General features: G+C 40.0%; 1 protein-coding gene across 2 annotated transcripts; it reads left to right on the top strand.

Moving 5' to 3' along the window:
- Positions 1-1,785: 1,785 nt before the first annotated feature.
- LOC140241699 (E3 ubiquitin-protein ligase NEURL1-like) lies at positions 1,786-19,631 on the top strand. 2 transcript variants are annotated; one of them, XM_072321443.1, is made up of 4 exons: positions 1,786-1,953; positions 4,052-4,735; positions 6,210-6,911; positions 18,816-19,631. In XM_072321443.1, the coding sequence occupies exons 1-4, from the start codon at positions 1,896-1,898 to the stop codon at positions 19,307-19,309; spliced, it is 1,938 nt and encodes a 645-aa protein (XP_072177544.1). In that variant the 5' UTR covers positions 1,786-1,895; the 3' UTR covers positions 19,310-19,631. The 2 variants fall into 2 exon arrangements, with proteins under 2 accessions (XP_072177544.1, XP_072177545.1); XM_072321444.1 differs by having other exon boundaries at positions 4,055-4,735.
- The last annotated feature ends 992 nt before the right edge of the window (positions 19,632-20,623 follow it).

Genomic DNA, 20,623 nt, shown 5'->3' on the forward strand with positions numbered 1-20,623 from the left:
TTTACGCTTTCTTTTACTTCAAAAGGGACCCTATACAATTAACTTTGTTTCAGCGCTGCAGATTCAAACAACCATGAAATCACATGAGTGGTATACACAGTCTTTATTTAATCGAGAACCTTCGAGCGGATTTTGAGCAGAAAAAAAAAAAATAAACCCTCTCTTGTAAATCTCAAGACTGGAGTGAACAACTAGAAAGGCAGTTTAAACACGAATGATACTGAATCTTTCTCGCATTTCATAATTATGTTGGTTTCTTTTCATCGAGACTCATCCACAGACGATGAGACCTATACATACTGGCGCATTTATATCAAATCCACATGTATACCTATTCCAATTAAAAAACAAAAAACACTAAAAACAGGAAACAAAAAAAAAAGACAAATCGACAAATTCCTAGTCATTGCTGCGCGACCCACGTGTAACCGTTGTTGTAATCTAATTCAGAATAATCATGCCCATGGCCGGCCAATTCCGCTTCTTGACTCAATGCATTATCGGGGTTAGGATCATTTGGGGGTTAGGATTGTCCGAAACTGAGCTATAGTCTCATTGTTGTACTTATACGTGCATGATATGCGGCTATAGTGATATCATAATCATTTTTTTTTTTTTTTTAAGTCTAAGTAACGCAGATCAATTGCCTCTGAACAGCTTCGGATGCAAAGATAAAACATCAATGACTAAAAAACCACGAGGTACAAAATAGAATGATGACAAGCAAAGAGGTGTAAAATAACAGTACTTCTTTTTTTTTTTTTGGGGGGGGGGGATTCTCGTTGAAAAATTGCTAAATATGAATCACCCTGTCCCTGTATGATGTTGATTGTGATGTTTCCGGTTATGCGTAGCAATCCTTACTGAAAATGCGGAATGATGGTGCTGAAATTTACAAAATGTTGAACTTATTCTAAGAATTGACGTTGGAAAGACAATAAAACGAAATAAAAATCGAATGAGAACTATTTAGAAACTTCCAATTTAATCCGTTATAGCCCAGAAAACCGCAAGTCAGGCAGATATTATTTGCCAATGTTTTTCTCCCTAACATTTTTCAGGCATATAATTCACCCTCGCCTTTAGTGTCAGTATCGTATATCGACCCATAGAAATGAAGCAATGTATTACATTGATGATACCAAAAGCTCAAGGATCATGAATATTATTATTACACAAGCATGGCCCTGCTCCCCCTCCCCCCCCCCCCCCAAAAAAAAAAAAAGAAAAAAAAGAAAAAAAAAGAAGAAGTAAAGAGGAGGAAGAAAAAGAAGAAGAAGAAGAAGTTCTTAAAAAAAAAAGGAACAAAGAACTTCGAGATCGAGAGACTCACAGAGGGAGGGGGGGGGGGCGGTGAAAAGTGACACACCTGTTTAAACATATCAAAAAGGGTCTGAATATTACATCTATGTAGCTTGTAAAGAAACAAGCTTGGACCAAAACACCTTTTTCCAACGAGGATGCGGATGGTGTGTACTATACAGCGTACTAGTAGTGCATACACCTCTGTGGTTTTTCTAAACACTGGAATCACTGACAGTGGTTTACCACGGGACGAGGAGCAGAGATCGAGACGGTATTAAAGATTTAACAATACTAAAGTTACAAAACGTATATTTTTGATACATTAAAAAACAAAAATAAATCAAAATTACTTCAAAAATATTTATGTTGTATTACTTAATCATTAATAATAAAAATTACGTCACAAAAGCAATAAGTATTAGCGAACGAGCTTCATTTATACCTGAGTCTCCATTGGTTTTCCAAGAAGGTCAATGTCGAGCTCGAGCGACCAAAATGGCACGTCAATCTGTCTCGTTTGTGTAGATTTTGTCACAAGTAATTGTAGATAGCGAAGAAGACGCCTGATTCTTTGTCTCTGATGATCAAACATGGGTCAAACAGCGACTACTCCTGTAAACCCCGGCACTCAGAATAGTCGCAACAGCGGTAAGTTATACTGAGTCTAGAATAGAGAAATTGTTTAAGCATCAGATCAGCTCAGTCTCAGGGAGTCAGAGAAATGTCATGTCAGACTATCGATGCCGTCCTATTTTTGTGTCCGGCATTTTCTACCCGTGATTTTCTGAGTTTACGGCACGATATCCTCGTCTGTTTGAGGTTGCCTGCCTATTATATTACATGACTAACGTTACAACTAATAAAGCCATCCTAGCCAAGTTGTCGTGTGAATGCAGAAACCGAACGTTACGTTCGCACTAATTTTATATCATGCAGTGTGAGGCAGGACTTGCAAAAGGCAATCTAATGCATGGTTTCTGCACATCCCGGCCCGGCACTGCCCGTCGATCGCGTCCGAAGATCACATGAAAACACACATTGCGACACACTTGGGACTTGTGACTAGACTAGGGACAAGGGTTTAGACTCTAAACAGGCTTTGACAAAGGCCCCTACTCCTGATCCTGCTGTCTGGTCTGTATTGTTGTGTGCCCCTGCAGAAACTCATAACTTCTCGTGATATGATGGTCTCAAATAGATTTCTATAATGAAATATGTAACTTAATGCTGCCATGCTCTCTAAGACAAGTAAACTATTTTAATTTTTTTAGTATAACGGTGGTAGACGGACAGTCTACCTCAGCTTCAGCTAACCCCTCTTTTCTAGGGCCCGGCCCTACTAATGATGTTAGACACAGTCCAGTTTGAAAGTGCACTGTCGTTGTTGGCGACTGACTGAACGAAACGTACTCAGTCGCCACGTCTGCACTCAAGCATTGCCGCGCCGCCGCGCCTGGCGACACTCACGCCAGTAATCGCTCGCATTTCAGCATTCGCATGGGTCGTTTGACATCGCATTTAAATCCATGATTTTAGATATGATGCCTCGAACCGATTTTGCTCAAATTTCGTGAGTAACTAGGAAACTTGTGAAGCTTCATGGACATAATCAAGCGAATTGCCGCAGTCCTTTCATTTTCGCGTTGCATTGCAAAAAAGCGTGGAGACTCCTTATAAGGGGTGCCCCGGGGGTTACTTATAAGGGGGACGGGTTACTTATAAGGAGGGGCCCCCCTTGTGAGTGGGTTTCCCGAACTGAGTTACGTTAGGGACGTAGTAAAAGAATGGTAGAACGTTAACGTGTTGTTGAAGTAACTTGAACATTTGTTTAGTGTCAGCCATGTTACGTGTAGGCCCTATTCCTGTGTCACAGTAGGTCCTAGACTATATTTTAGAATTTAGTGTTGCATCCATTTTGCCTGACTTAGCCAAATGAATGCACCTTTTCTTTTGACCCGTACTGTACTGAAGTCTGAAATGCCCATAGACTAAATATGCAGGCCACCACACAGGTTCCCATACAGAATAGGTTAATGCATTCCTTTGTTTTAACCTTAAGACTAGCAGTGATGACATAATTATATATCTTGTATAAGTTGTAACGTCAATTACCGTATCGTCGCCACTTGTGTGTAATTCCTATGTACTTCCGAGTTGGCGAACTAATATCGGCACTGAATTAGTTCGCCGCCCATACATCGCCTGCCACATACAATGTATTATTAGCGTGTGTGTTATACACACACTTCAATGAAGGATGCATCGTCTGTCACTGCTTTTGAAAACCTCCCTTTATCTGCCACCTGAAATCCATTCTAAATCAAAAACATCCTCGCATTAAAAATGGTTTTATCACCTGTTACATATGGTAAAATATATTTTGATTACAATTATTTGTGTTTTTACGGAGGAAAAAGGTGAATTACAAATGTATTTTGAGAGTGATGAAAATCCGTCGCCCAGGCTGATCTCCGATCGTGGCGCGCGTTACATGCGATGTGAATGTCTGGCGACCTTACCGCAGTGGCGACCATACGGTAATTGACGTTAGTCATGTTCCACAGCGACCATTCTACTAAGATACCCCCAATTAGCTATCATGTAGTTTAGCTGTTTTCATGATGGCTGTGATTCTAGAAACCGAAATTGACTTCCCATGTGATCAAAGTCCACTATTTTCTCTATGCTTTGTTTTTGAGAAAATCATGAATGTCATAGATTGTGTCATTTTATGTTTAACAACCAGCAGGAGGAGGGAATGGGGGATCTTCTGGTGGAGATGCCCATGCCAATGATAGGAGGAGAGTGACCTTTGGGGGTCCTACTGCAGCAATACGGCCCAAGTCACCTCGTCAGCCAACCACCACTGGTATGTCCACTCGCCAGAGCTGGCCAAACATTCTTCACCCACCGGACACCATCCCAACGGCAGCGAGCGAGATTGCTGGCCCCAGCAGCGGCACTCCCAACCACCTCTTCCACACAACGCACGGAAAGAACATTGTGCTGTCGCCCAACCACAAGCTTGCAACGCGAAATGGAAGCTTCTGCAACGCCATAGTGTTCACGCACCGGCCTCTCAGGTTGCAGGACCCACTGCACCTCCAACTGATCCAAAGCACCCAGGGTTGGAGCGGAGTCATCCGCTTCGGTTTCACATGTCACTGTCCCGACCGCCTCAAGCCTCACATGTTGCCTAAATATGCCTGCCCGGACTTGACTGTGAAGCCAGGCTACTGGGTGAAGGCACTGAGGGAGACACTGGCAGCCAATGGCAATGTGCTCAGTTTCTTTGTGAACTCGCGAGGGGAGGTGTTTTACAGTGTGAACAATGAACCCTTTCACATGTTTTTCAATGGAGTGGATGTAAGCAAGCCTCTATGGGCACTCATCGATGTCTACGGCAATACTACTGGAGTTAGGATAGTGGGTAAGCACTGTACTACATAATTTGGGAAGAAGCTGCACAGAATATTCCGGGGTATCGTAATACCCCGGGTAACCGCATTGTGTAGCGCCACCTCACGTCCACTCGAGGACAGCCAGAGAAAAATGCATGCACTGTGTGTGCGTGTACATAGCATTCCCATGCCACTGCATGTTATACTATGTGTGCATGGAAGCTGCGATACCACTAGCGTGTGTTTTAGTGCAGTGCAGTGCAGTGGCTAGCTCCAGCACCAAAATAATTTCTTCTTTTTGGCACCCAGGGTACAAGCTTTTTAAAAAACATAAAATTATCAAAATGGCTGATTTTTATTTGGTACCCCGGGATACCATTTATGTCATCACATACTTACGTGTTGTAAATAAAATGACACATCCTCAATTCTCCAGGAAGACTCAAGTGACAAAGGACTGTTCTTTGTAATGGTAATGGGCATAACATGTAGCATAGGATTGTATTTCTATGACCATGATTGATTCTAGTACAATGATTGATTTGCTTCAGGAGGGTGAAGTGTATTGGCAAGTAATGGACATTCAGGTTGTGGGCCGTGACTCTGATTTCATGCAAGTGTAAAATACAATAAAAAAAAGAAAAGAATAGTAAGTGGCTATTGAGATCCCTTCGCATGTGTGGAATTCCATTAGAATTCAAAAATGATTTGCCATTTAAGAGTTCATTACAAGGAAATGGCACTTGGGTTAAGTAGTGCTACAGTAACTGTTTTCTGCTTAATTCATGAATATGGCTCTTTGTGAATATCTACTCGTGAGGGCAATCAAGACCCTCATACACTGTACATGTGTGGCTTAACTTCCTCTTGGCACCACAGAATTCTCTTTCTTTTAAAACACAGACTTGATTGTGTCAATTCCGAGTGATAATAATACTGTGTGTTTGTTTTTGTTTGTGGTTAGATTACAGTTGCATTTTCATTTACCCCCAAAGCCCAGACCCTTTTTGGATAGATTAACTGATTTAGATTTTTGAGGAATCTTGGGCATGGGTGCCATTTAAATCCTGTTTGTTTGTTTATGTAGGGATGTTGGCAGTTAATTATTAATTAGATGCATAAATGAAATGTGACATCTGCCACAGTTAAGGGTTTAAGGTTACACATAGATGTGTATGGGCCCTAGTTTTTAGATGAAACTGTCTGGCCAAACATGAAAAAAAAAGAAAAAAAAAAGATGCATTATGTTCACTTCTGACAGCATAAATGGTATTGATGCTAAATATTGTGTGTGGAACCATAGGGAGAATGCAGGTCAAAGTGAAATAACTGAGTATAATTGCGGATCAGAATATTGCCTACATGTACGTGTATCTAGAGAAATGAAATGACTTCACTTACTAAACCTATAAGTAACACTGTATAATTAAACAGTTTGACACAGGCTGTTAATTTTGTACAAATTGTTAATTTTGTGAAAAAACTTGTTTTTGTTTTTCTCAGATGAGCACACCATGCCGAACACATTCAATCTAGCTCCAACCTCAAGTTACCCTCACAACGATATCCTCGCAAGGGGTCCAACTTCATCCGCGTCATCTCACTCCCTCCCACCCACCATCAACGCTGCGTCGAGTGAGGGTACTGTTCTGCCCCCTCCTCCTCCCCCACCACCCCCGGGTTCGTTGTCACAACTGCCGCCCCTCCCCCCTCTACCAGCCCCACTTCACCCCCATATACAGCACCTTCCATTCCACAGTGTGCATGGTTCAAACATCTCATTCAGCGATGGCCTCATGACGGCGGAGAGGAAGGGCGACGTCTTCTGCGGAGGACTGGTGTTCATCTGCAGGTCGCTCAAGATGGACGAAGCCGTCTTCATCTCCATCAAGAAGGTCAACCACAGATACATTGGACATTTGGGCATTGGACTCACCAACTGTGATCCCAAAGTGCTGCGGGATGCCCCCATTCCGGATGATGCGGAGCATGTGTACGACAGGCCAGAGTACTGGGTGCTGACGCGAGAATTTGAGCAGCCAGCCGTGAACGACATCCTGGGGGTTGTATTCAATTCTGAAGGTGAAGTCCATTTGCTGAATGCGGATGGCTCCAGCAGATGCTGCCTCATGTTTGTGGATATAACCATACCTCTATGGCTCTACTTTGACGTCTATGGGACCACACAAGCCATTCAAAGTTTAGGTAAGAATCAGATTTATATTGAAATGTACAGTGTGTCCCAGAAAAAAATGCAACTGAGTTTCATTGCAAATTTTTGCAATCAAAATTGTAAATATGCTTTATGAGATATACATGAATGGAAAGGTAAGCTTCTCTACTTTCATTTGATGCACAACTCAACTCAATGTCCATTATTCATGGGGGGGGGGGGGTGTAAGCATGTAAGGGTAACCGAATAGGGTCAGAGAAAGTCAAAATATGGTGAGGTCAACCTTGATGGCTACGAGCGTCTTCATACAAGTTTTATAGCAAAATGAGTGCACTTCTACATTGGAAAAGGTAAATTAGACCTAAATACACACTACTTTGATACAAAAAAAGAGTGTCTGATATTGATAGCACAAACTCTAATCCTTCAATCAAAGTGATTTTTATGCCTCCGCCACGAAGTGGTGCCGGAGGCATTATGTTTTCGGGTTGTCCGTCCGTCCGTCCTTCCGTCCGTCCGTCCGTCCTTCCGTCCGTAATGAATTTTGTGGACAGCGTAACTAAAAAACCTTTCGAGGTATCCTAATGAAACTTGGCATGTATGTGTATTAGGGGGTGAAGTTGTGCCTATCAACTTTTGGGTACACATGCTCAAGGTCAAAGGTCAAAAGGTCAAGGTCAAATGCGTAAAATTTCACTATTTCCACCATATCTATGCAATGCCTGAAGATATTTTCTTGAAACTTAGTGTATACATGTATTACCCAATTAAGATTCTCTGGTGAAAGTTTGGGGTCATGAGGTCAAAGATCAAAAGGTCAAGTAAAAATATTAAAACTTCACTTTTTTCTCCGTATCTTGGAAATTGTTCAAGGTATCTTCATGTACTGACTGGCAGTGATTATCTAGAGAATTTAGGGTTCATGGGTCAAAGGTCATGCTTTATGGCGGAGGCATACCAGTCGCCTTAGCGACATTTCTAGTTTTGGTAAGCATTTTAACATGAATAAACTTGAATTTTGGCCATGAATGCTGACACTCTTGTCTACATTAGGAGAACCTGGTATACCAAGTTTCCCGTACAGGTGTACACGTATGTGTATGTGAGTTGACACTATGGGAACCTGGTATATTAGGTTCCTGTAAGGAACAGGTCTGGTTGATATTGCTAGTAAGCTTTCTGGTTGTTCAAAACATTCTCAGTCATAAAGGCATGCTTAGACTTTGAATACATATGAGTATTAAACCTGGTTTATTACCCCCGCCAAGGGAGGAGGTTGCAATGTGTGTTTTTGTTACCATTGGTTTGTTCGTTCGTTTTTTCATTTGTTAGATAGTTTGTCCGTGTGCAAAATAACTCAAAAAGTAGTTAACGGATTTAGATGAAACTTGCAGGAAAGGTTTAGAATGATACAAGTAACAGATGATTAAATTTTGGTAGTAATCCAAGAATTTTGGGGGAATTTATGAAGGATTTTTGATATTTTGGCAGGTACACGTAGGGTCAGTAAACTTGGGAGTTCAGGCTGCGCGTATTTGCTAGGGCGAGGGCTGCTAGGGCGAGACGCGCCATGCAGCTGAGGGTTTATGACGTAACAAAGGCTTCTATATTGGGAAATCGGATGACTTTCAGCACACAATGCTAGTACGTATGGGTTGAAATCACTGATATCTCTATGGAAGAACAAGATCAGTGGTGGAAATGAGCTGCATGCTTGGTAGAGGTCTGCGCTCTCAGAGTGCTTTTCTAGTTGAGAAATAGATCTATTGCTGTAGACACTAGATGGATAGATGACGAAATATGACCCAAAACATCTGCAGTTGTGTACCCATTAATGAATTCCAAAGGTGATAAAGTTGCCTAAGTTTCGGTTTCATTCCTGATAAAAGTCAAAGATTTGTTAAACTAAGTTGCAACAACTGACCATGATGAAGTGAGTTGTCTGAATGGTTGAGTTCAAAGAATTTGAACACTGGTGACACCTTCGTTTCTTGGAATTGAAAATGGCAGTCAAGTCAGCTTTCACAGTTTACTTTTGAGAATGTGATTTCCGTGTATAGACATGTGCAATAACAAGATTGAGAGCAAAACACGTGCGAACATCCATAGTCATGGTTTCAGGGCTGATTTTGTATGATTTTTTTTTTTTTTTTTTGTAAAGAGCTATTGGATTTACAAGGAAGTGCCAGTAATGGTTAGTGCTGGAAGAGTTTAGAGTCATGTTGCTATGACAATATTTATTAAACTCTACTGCTTTGTAAAGTACATTGTACAACTGTATATCAGTCAATGAAATGATTGGGGACATAGCAAAGAGAAAGAGAGAGAGAAAATATCATACAATGTTGTTTACAATACTGTAGGAGCTGAAATTTTCGCGGTGGTTTTATTTTCGCGAATTTCGCGAATCGCCTTTGAACCGCGAAAATAACAACACGCGAAAATAACAACGTGCGACCAGATAAGCACAGTTAGACCTCGCAACCGCGAAATTAACAACACGTGAAAATGTTCTCCTAGTAGCAATTCGCGAAAATATCTGTACGCGAAAATTTCAGCTCGTACAGTAGTAGGTATAACAGCAGCTCATTTCTACATGTGCACAGTGCATCTGTGTCCAAAAGCATACAAACTGTGTGTACAGTATGTGTGTTTTAGCAACAAAGCTATTATCATGTACAGTTTTTTACCAAGTTCGTTATCTTGTTTGCAGGACAGTGTGTATCATTGTGTGACACATTGCATGGGAAAAATTGCATTGAATAGTCACTCCCGTGCAGCATATTTTTTTGTCTGTTCAGCATAATGCATGTACCTGGGAATGTACATGTGTGTGTGTGTATGTATTTTTAAATTTTTGTTATTTTGAATTAAATGCAGTCAATTGAATCTGACTCCTGCAAAATCATGGCCGACTACACTACATTTTGGAAGTATACACATTTTGTAATAAACATTCAGATAGGAAATTGAATTATAGATTATCTGGACTAGTTCAACATTATCATTCAGGGAAAAATTTTCCAACTTGAATTTGATTGGCAATTTCAGCTGATTCAAATAAAAATTCAGGTGGTATCCTGTACCCTTCTGTGGTAGGAAACTGCTGTACAGAAGATTTTTGTGTAGTAGCAATGTTGCGAAAATGCATGGCAAATTGCAATACGAAACCAGGAAAATTATTCCCTGTAATTATATGATGATGATGATAGAGCAAGACTTATCTATTTCCCATACTGATTGTATATTCTTTTTATGCCTCCGCCACGAAGTGGTGCCGGAGGCATTATGTTTTCGGGTTGTCCGTCCGTCCGTCCGTCCGTCCGTCCGTCCGTCCGTCCGTCCGTCCGTCCTTCCGTCCGTCCGTCCGTCCGTCCGTCCGTCCGTCCGTCCGTCCTTCCGTCCGTCTGTCCGTCCGTCCGTCCGTCCTTCCGTCCGTCCGTAATGAATTTTGTGGACAGGGTAACTATCAAAACCTGTTGAGGTATCCTAATGAAACTTGGCATGTATGTGTATTGGGGGGTGAAGTTGTGCCTATCAACTTTTGGGTGCACATGCTCAAGGTCAAAGGTCAAAAGGTCAAGGTCAAATACATAAAATTTCACTATTTCCACCATATCTATTGAATGCCTGAAGATATTTTCTTGAAACTTAGTGTATACATGTATTACCCAATTAAGATTCTCTGGTGAAAGTTTGGGTCATGAGGTCAAAGGTCAAAGGTCAAAAGGTCAGGGTCAAATACATAAAATTTCACTATTTCTACCATATCTATTGAATGCCTGAAGATATTTTCTTGAAACTTAGTGTATACATGTATTACCCAATTAAGATTCTCTGGTGAAAGTTTGGGTCATGAGGTCAAAGGTCAAAGGTCAAAAGGTCAAGTAGAAATATTAAAACTTCTTTTTTTTTTCTCCATACCTTTGAAAATTGTTCAAGGTATCTTCATGGAACATAGTATATACATATACTGACTGGAAGTGATTATCTAGAGAATGTAGGGTTCATGGGGTCAAAGGTCAGGGGTCAAAGGTCAAGTGCAACACTTCAAAATTTTACTATTTCCCTCCTATCATGCAATGCCAGCAGGGTTATTTTTTTTTTACACTTGGTGTATGCATACATGTGTAACCTAATAGAAATTCTCTGGAAAGTTTTTTTTTTTTTTCTTCTTTTTTTGCCTCAAAGGTCAAAAGGTCAAAGATTGAGTGAAAGTGCTGAACTAACTTTTTCCTCCATATCTCGGAAGTGGCTCAAGTTTTCTTGAAACATAGTACATATTATGCATGTTCTACCTGAAAGTGATTATCTTCTGAATTTTAGGGTCAAGGAACAGATGAAAATGGTAACAATTTACTATTCAATTCAGAAATTGCACTTTTTCTCCACACCTGTACCTTGAAAATTACTCAATGCCTAAATGTATGGATGGGTCAAAGTCGAGTCAAAGTCCTTAAATCCCTAGATACATGCTCTCCTATTCATCCAATTAAACCTAGGTCAAGGAAGATGAACATTCAACACATTTGTGACAAATTTGTCATTTCAATATTTTGCCAATTTGTGAAAATGTAATCACACATTGTCCACATGTACTATCTAGACCGATTGGGAAAATCATGCATTATGGCGGAGGCATACCAGTCGCCAAAGCGACATTTCTAGTCTCTTTTTAATTCACATTGTCAAAAATGTATGTATGTATGTGATGGATGTATTTCTTCATGATTTCATGTCAACAAGAGGAAGTACTGTAAAACCAGAAATATTAGCGGCATGAAAATTTTGAGACTTGGAACCGACGGCCTTTTTAGCAACATGAAATTTGCGCAAATTACCACTGGCATTCAATGTATATACTGACATGAACTTTATTTTGTGAATCTTGGCTGTAGTGAAATTCATGAAAGTAAAATGCATGCAAATATTTCTGGTTTTATGGTACATACGGTTGGTACACACATTGATCAGAGCCATGTGAGGTAAGGTATGACATCATTACCTCACATCACATCATTGGTTGTAATCCACAGTGTACCCCATTGTTTTGTGAAAAGCCACATAACTTTCATATTTGATGTCCACTTTTCAGGTTTCAGGTTTCAGGTTTATTTAACACTTCCATAAAAAATCAACATATAACAGAAACATGCAGCATTACAATCAATAAGACTACACAAAAGCATTATTATTACAACAACATTCATGAGAAATATAACAAAACAAAAAGATTGGATAGTGTTATCCATTATGAACTTTTAGTTCAACTTTGACCATTCTGCATGCATGATACATTCATATCTTTAATAAAAACTAAAACAGTCATGGTGACAATGGAAACCTTACCAGGAACTGGTGTACAGCTTCAGCACTAGATGTCTCTTTCTGTTAATATTTCCTCGATTGTCACACTTTTGATAACAACTGGGTTCTACTGGGAATTTCCCCAGAGTGTAGTCTATACAGAAGTTTCTCTTTTTTTTTTTCAATGAAAGGAAATCAGATATTTATTGTTTGTTTGGAAGTTATTTTGTTTTATCATGTAACAAAAAAAAAAAGAAAGAAAAGAAAGAAGAAAAGCCTTTCCAGAGGAGGAATGCTGCTTGCATGAGAGACTGTAAATGAAACATCACAATTACAGTTGTACCAGAGCAAGTCAGGTACTAGTAAAATAATCAGCAAAACAAGAGCAGTAACGCTAACTGTACTATTAAAGTCAACTTATAACTGATCCTACTTTGTAAAAGATAGTGAAGTCTTTCTGGTTGATATGTGGCCAATGCAAAATTGTTTCTCAACTGACCTTATTCTGCAGTTTATTCTAAACTGATACATGTACATTTTCAAGGAAACTGAGAGATATCTACGCAGTGAATTGCAGCAGATGAATTCCAGTGGATGTTCCATTCTTGTCTGTTTTGATGCTGTGGACACAAAGGGCTCCTCATGAATCACATTTTTAGGTGATCCGAGAATCCTCTCGGATCACCTATTGTATCTGTACGGATTCTTTCTTTCTTTCTTTCTTTATTTCTGGACAAAAGTTGTGCAGAGGTTAGCTCAGAAAGTGCATTGCCTATCAATGTCAAACTTATACCATATATGTATCATGTCGCAAAGACGACAGCGCAAGTAAAATCAGAGTGATCAGTCGACCGTGACGTCACTATGACGTCATTATATGAAAACACATTTCCATGCATATCTCATTAATGGAATGGAATATTTCAATGAAATTTACGTCATATATATTTCAAGTCAAGCGGATTCTACTCATATTCTCAAAATTCATTTTTATCTCAAAACGCGCGCGTACGCGCGCGTTGAAATATTTGTATGCTCAAATTGAGCTCAAAATTTTTTTGCACACGTTTCAGACCATTTGGAGCATTTTTTGAAAAATTGAAAAAATCAAGCGGACGCGTACGCGCGTGCGCATATACGCACGCAAAGCTCGTATGCAATAGAAATTTATCGTTTTTTCACTTATATCTGATTTCTGAAATGTCAGGGAATATTTCTACCAAGTTTCAAGTCAATTCGACGCAATATGACGTCATACAGGCCAGTCAAAGTTGAAATTCCGCGCGCGCGTCAATGGCGATATACAGTGCAACTATGCCAAAAAATCGCCAATTTTAAATCCGATTTTACTCGTCAGGATGGACGGTGACCCCCCATTTTCTTTACATATTTTGAAAGCTGATGAGTTGTACATGTCATTTCATGGGTTGGCGATGCTGAAAAAATGATTAAAAGATATCAAATTTCTTAATAAAGTACAAAAAGTAAATTTTCAAAATGACGTCATCAAATTTCAAGTTCACTCAAGCGTATCTCCCATATTCTTTTGTCGATTTTCGTCCAAATTTCAATATGTTGTAGCTCATGAAATGTTCTTTCAGTTGTATATAACAATATTTTGATTAGATGACGGCATCACCTCGTAATAGGGGATTGAAAGTAACATTGTCAAATTTGACCAGTTTACGTGTTATCTCTATGGGAGTGCAGTTTTTCTGGAAATGAAAACTGACATGACTATCTTTATCGAGCACTAGCTCACTTATGCTTCGGTGAATTTCTCCCATATTTTAGTATGTTGTAGCTGAGACTTTGGGCTATCGTAACTGTTCCCTTCGTTTTTTCATACGGAGTCGGCATCACGTCCAAAAACATGGTTGAAATTAAAGCTTATCTTCGATGTATTGAAATATCTCTTTCTTTCTGCAACTTTCTTTGAAATAACTCAAGAAAAACATACCCTATCACCACCATATTTTGCACATGCTTAGTTCATGTCACTTACATTATTTCACAAAATAATAACTACTTGATCAGACACCATCTTGGGTATGTAAATTAGGGTCAAAGGTCATAAATGTTCCATCCTGTATCTTGGTGAATACATGTCCTATCGTTCCCATATTTTGCACACGTAAAGACCATGTTACAAGGATCATTTCACAAAATAATCATTTTTGGCTCAGAGGCCATCTTGTTTGTGCAAAGTGGGGTCAAAGGTCATATGTACTTCTTCCTGTATCTTCGTTATGACGTGTTATCTCTATGGCAGGGAATTTTTCTAGATGTGAAAATTGACATGATTGTCTTTATCGGCGACTAGCTCACTTACCCTTCAATGAATTTCTCCCATATTTTAATATGTTGTAGCTGAGACTTTGCGCTATCGTGAAGTGCCCTTCGTTTTTTCATACAACGTCAAAATCACATTGAAAATCTTGGTTGAAATTAAAGCTTATCTTCGATGTGTTGAGATATTTCTTTCTTTCTGCAACTTTCTTTGCTATAACTCAAGAAAAACACGGCCTATTACCGCCATATTTTGCACATGTTTCATTCATGTCACGTACATTATTTTATAAAATAACAACTACTTGATCGGACAACATCTTGGGTATGTAAATTAGGGTCAAAGGTCATAAATGTTTCATCTTGTATCTTGGCGAATACCTATCCTATCTGTCCCACATTTTGCACACGTATAGACGATGTCGCAAGAATCATTTCACAAAATAACCACTTTTTCCTCAGATGCCATCTTGGGAGTGTAAAGGTGGGTCAAAGGTCATATGTATTTGTTGCTGTATCTTCGTCATCTAGTGTATACAGAATTTGGTACCAAAGATGGCAGATATGACTCCCTTTTCTAAATGAGAATCCAAACATCACACGGCCAATGTCTGTAAACAGAGATGAAACCTGTATGGTCATGCTTATTGCGATCAGGACTCGAATCATTGATTTAAAAAAAAATCGGATCACCTTAATTTGTCAGTAATGACAAATTACAATCTCTAGTTTTGTTATGTCTTTTTTTTTCTCTCTCTCCTTTTTGCTGGGCCATCCATCCCAGATCTTATTGATATTATGATTTAAAGGAAGACTGTACTGACATTTTCTAATTGTCTTATAATTCTTATCTACATTTTTGATGCCTACTACTGGAAAGAGAGGATTCTAAAGCCCAGGATAAGCCTATAACGAGTTTTTGAAAAAAAAAAAGATGAAAACGAGCAGGCCATGGAATGATCCACACAATTTGGCGTACGTCACAGGTGCACAACTGCGACTTTAGCAAGATAAAATACACATGTCAATTTACTGATGAAATCTCACAAGAAGTAGTACTGCAAAAGCTGTTATTTAGTAAAATTGCAATGAGGAGCTGAAATAAACATGTTAAGCAATATTTATCAATTTTTAAAAGGAATCTCTTCATTTGTGGGGAAAATTCCAGATATGCAAAATGAAATTGGCATCATTTGAACGTGCTGCCCATAGAAAACTGCGTGTAAGTAACATTACACTATACTAATGCATTGAGCGATACATAGTTACATATCGACAGTTCAAACTCTCTAACGTAGACGAGGGCTGAGTGAATCTTAAAATTTAAATCCAAATAGACTCTCTTCAACAGCATGCACGATTTACGGCTAGTACAATGTAGTTAGAAGAAAATGGCACCCAGTGCACGTACTGTAGACTCTAGACTAGAACTAGGACTAGGACTAGTCAAGGAGTAACATTAGTGGCAGACCTAGTTTTGATGAGTACACTCACTCGCATCGCAGTCGACAGCTGTATAATATGTGTACAGTGCTGATAAGGCACAGCGTAATGTTAGAAACCCTGCTGCCAGAACTTGAAGAAAGTTCAGATGAAAGTCCAGACTCCAAGGTCTAGATCTCGACCCTTTTCCTGCAGGCACTGTTGTTGTTGTGCAGAATTTATAGGTAAGGTATCTGGTTTATGGATTTCCGATGTTTTTTAGCCAAGATACTGTAAAACGAGAAATGTTCGCGTGCATTTTAATTTCGCGAATTTCGCGAGCGCCAAGATTCGCGAAATTAAAATGCATGCGAAATTTCTTATCTACATTATATGCATTGAATGCAAGAGGCAATTCGCGAAAATTTCTTGCCGCGAAAAAGGCCGTCGGCTCCAATTCGCGAAAATTTTGTGCCGCGAATATATCATGTTTTACAGTAAATCTCTTAGTGGTCTTATTCACACCAAGGACTAGATCTAACAGTTAGTTTTAGTAGGACCCATATCTCGGAAGAGTGGCCTGACCACGTAGGTGCCAGTAGTATATAACAGCGCCACTGCTTCGCTATCCCAGCGCTGGCGCTGTAGTGTAGGTATAGTGCTAGCGTACTTCGGTATCCATGTAGATATCTCAAAATTCACCTTACCAAATTCCACAAAAATCACAAGAAATACTTAATTACTAAATATCCAATAGCTCACATAAATTTGAACCAAATCGCTTGTCGGGAAGCGTAAGTGTAGATGTCGACATTCATGTCATTGCTAAAAAAATTTGCTCTAAACATGAGTGATCGCGGCGTACCTGCCTGCGCATGCACGGACTGAAGTTAGCCATCTAATATCATGAGACAAATCTTTCAAGTAATCGGAAGCAAAAAATCAGTGTACAAATTATTTGTGGCAAGTTTAATGAAAAATATAGTTCTTAAATCACACAAATTGCCACAATCATTGCACTTTGAGTTTTAGTTTCCGCGTGAATTCCCCGTTCGCACAGTATTAGTCGGCCAACTTCAGTTCTAGATTGTGCAGGTCGCGTTCGCCACGATCTCTCGCGAAGAGTGAGTTTGTTTTGAGTGACGACTTGAAAGTCGGCGTCGATATTGATACTTCCCGATTACCGATTTTGTTCAAATATAAGTGAGTACTTTGAAATAAGCTAAGTAGTATGGATCCTGTAATTTTGGTGCAATTTCAAAAGGTGAAATTTGAGATATCTGCATGGATAGGACAGTACATAAGTGCCACCTGCTAGCTAAATTAGGCCTAAGCATCATCTGCCACTCGGTACGAATTAACACACGCATGTATGCGAGCGCTTGTAATCAGGATGTTAGTTGTGCACCTGATACGTTGCGACTTTTAGGCTCGTCAGCTCATTAGCATAAATAGCACCAATGAAGGGTCATTTTCAATTTGAAATTGCGGACTAAATTGCGATGAAATCCCGCTTTTATTTGCACAGCTTGGTCTTTTGGAATAAGAAGAACAACATATCAAAAAATGAAATACCGGTACAGTCTTCTTTTAAGAAGAAGGAGAAGAAAAAAACATTCTAGTGGGCTTTCTTGATAATGTATGTGCTACATGATACAAAGATGAACGTGGGTCAAAGCTGAGTCACCTATTACAACTGTAGGACTCTCCAGTTGAATACCGGGTATAATGTCTTGTAAGGAGGATGGGAAGTATGTACATGTACATGTACAACATGTAATAGACAATAAGTTGGAATATACGGTATGACAGGGTTAGAAGGTCAAAGTTTATTGAACTAACCCCAGCCATGGTCCTACCTTGGAATGTCCATTGGGAGTATAATGTGGAAGAAAGAAAGAAAGCAAATTATTGTTTGGACAGATGAAAGTCACAGGTCATGGTCAAAAGTTACAGAATTTTGACTAAGTAAACTGTAGTTCATTTTGAAGAAATACCTTTGGCTGAGAGAACTTACATGTAAATGGGAATAAATTGTGGTAAAGGTGATAAACTGAAATGGAGGAATTTAATGTATTTTCTCAGTGCAAAGGGGATTACAAATCAAACTCACATTCACAAGTCAAACTTGAAGTCAGGGTCAAGGTGTCAAAGACTCAGATTGAATCTCATACAAATGAATTGTTTTTTCTTTGTTGTGATCATGTTAAGGCCACAGCACACTTCACGATCAGACTGGTCTTGAAGTCTTAAGCCAAGCTTGGTCTTAAGACCAGTCATACGACCGGACACCGCACACTATACGACCGAACCTTACGAGTAGGCTTACGACTGTAAAGCGCGCGCAGTGTGCACTGCGTGCGCTTGAATTTTACTGCATTGTGAATGGCTGAAAGCCTATGATCGGTCGTAGAAATTCAACATGTCAAATCTCTACGACTGGCGCTAAGACCCAGTCGTACGCCTAGAAAATGGCAAGACTGTGACGTCACACTTCTAGTCTTAAGGTCTTAAGACCGGTGAATCGGGGCAAAATCGTGTAGTGTGCGGTGGGCTTTAGACACAATATCCCTCTTGACTGGGTTGAGTGCGATCCAATCGCTTTCAGAACATGAAGAAAGAATCATTCTTCCATGAATCTTGCAAGATTTCCTCTTAAAGAGTAGCATTTCTCTCATTTGACATATCAATTGAATTATATTTGAGCCATTTATGTATGAGAAAATGTATTCATGTTTTATTGATTTAGTTTATGTACAGACCAGAAGACATCAATAGAGGTCAACATACATTTGGATTGCAGGAACCTTTTAAATGGCATGACACAAGCTGTACCAGCTGTTTGTTCTGTCACAAAGCCTGTTATCTAACTTGCACACTTTGTGTGTGTTTGTGTATGTGTGTTTCACTTGTTTCAGGCTTTCGGACAATCAGCATTCCTAGTACTGGTATGACAGAGACAACTGCAGAGAGCAACACCTCCAACTTGAATACAGCATCCGCTAGTGAGGCCGAGGCCGCGGCTACTGCGGAGCTACTTTCTTCTCTGAGCTTAACCATGACAACGTCGTCATCATCACAGTCCATCACAGGGACTGCATCCTCTGGCCAGTCGTTATCATTGACATCTGCCTCCGCGGCAGCAACGAGTAAGCCGAAGCCGCCCCGCCCATCAAAGCCCCCGACAAAGACTGCAGGGGCCAAGGTCCCCCAGAAACCGCCCCCTGCCCCGTCGGCGGGCGTGTCGGAAGAGGAGGAGTGTTCGATATGCTTCGAGGCGCCCGTCAACGCCGTCTTCTACAAGTGCGGCCACGTCTGCTGCTGCTTCGAGTGCGCCAACAAGATGCGTGGCTCCTCCTGCCCGATATGTCGGGCGGTCATCGCGGATATCATCAGAATGTATAAACCATAGTGCTTGATCATGTGTGTCTAGGGGCATGTCGGCCATCTCACATGCAAGGTCACGTGATTGACTGTATCCGTCAGCTTGCAGGACTGTGCCGTCAAAGAAGTATGGTGTTGGCAGACCCGGGATCAAATCTCATGCTAACACCTGCTTGTATACTGCAGACGGAGATGACAATACGGTAGGGCGTAGCTGAATGAACACAGTGTACTTACAGATGAAAAGTTACTCCTTGGATCTGTCCCGCTGCAGTGACTGCAAAATTTGTTCGTGATATTCCCTGTCATCTGTGATCAAAGGGAAAGGCATGACTGAAATGGATGGGGAATGTGATGTAGAAATTCTGCGTCTGGCGGTGATCGCGTCTGTTTGTTCCCTGTTGGAATGAACTTGAGTCATTGAGAATGGTGACATGTGATTCAGACTTCGCTTTCACAGGGGTTGAACCAAATGTCCTTGGTGGGTGTGTGTGTGTGTGTGTATGTGTGTAACCACACGTGCATAGGCTAGAAACTCCCAGGACACTCTAAAGAATGCTATTGTAAAAGCTGAAATTTTTGCACATTTTGCGCGACCAGAAAGAAGTGCAGAAAAAGTTTTTTGTTATATGCAGCACTACTTTATTTTTTGATTCTGCAGAAAAAAAAAGGGAAAATAAATCTTACGCGGCCGATTGCGAAAAATCTCTCGCTCAAAAATTTCTGCTTTTACAGTAATATGCTGGTACGAACTTACCTCATATTCCTCTCTTGGAGAAGATCTGAAACTTGTGGGGCCCATCTCTTTTGTTTATTGAACCAAATTTATAATTTTGTTTTGGCATGGCATGCACTGGTCTGTACATGTTGTTTTGGTGCATTACAGTGTTACCATCAAGTAGGACCATTCATGCAGTCCTCACACAGTAGATGAGGTCTACCTCTGTCTCTAAAACAAAAGCATGAAAATTCCCCAAAGTTTGTATTTTGTAGTAAGATGCCGTTTGGTATTGGTGCAGTCCTTCAATTTTGATCAAAATTTGTCACATTTTTTTTTTTTTTTTTTTTTTAAAGACATTATGAAGAAGGTAGAGAGGTCTGAATTTGGTGTGAAATTGAGCTTTGAATCGTCAACAATCTTTGGGTCTTTGCATGAGTCCAAACTTGAAGGTAAGGTACTTTGTCCTCCAAGGTTATTCCAAATCGGTCTGATCTATGATCATGAGCACGAGGGTGGGGTTTGGCAAGAAATCCAGGAGTTACCTTGACTCAGAAAGTGGTGGATAAATTAGAAGATAAAGAAATCATGTAGAATAGAATTTGCCCTTGAGATTTGATTTTC

The sequence above is a fragment of the Diadema setosum genome, chromosome 18 (genome assembly GCF_964275005.1).
Source record: "Diadema setosum chromosome 18, eeDiaSeto1, whole genome shotgun sequence".
NCBI classification, from domain to species: domain Eukaryota; kingdom Metazoa; phylum Echinodermata; class Echinoidea; order Diadematoida; family Diadematidae; genus Diadema; species Diadema setosum.

Coding starts and splice junctions, on each gene's coding strand:
- LOC140241699 (XM_072321443.1), top strand. CDS start 1,896: ATGGGTCAAACAGCGACTACTCCTGTAAACCCCGGCACTCAGAATAGT. Junction 4,736..6,209: donor TACTGGAGTTAGGATAGTGG/GTAAGCACTGTA, acceptor TGTTTTTCTCAG/ATGAGCACACCATGCCGAAC. Junction 6,912..18,815: donor ACAAGCCATTCAAAGTTTAG/GTAAGAATCAGA, acceptor CACTTGTTTCAG/GCTTTCGGACAATCAGCATT.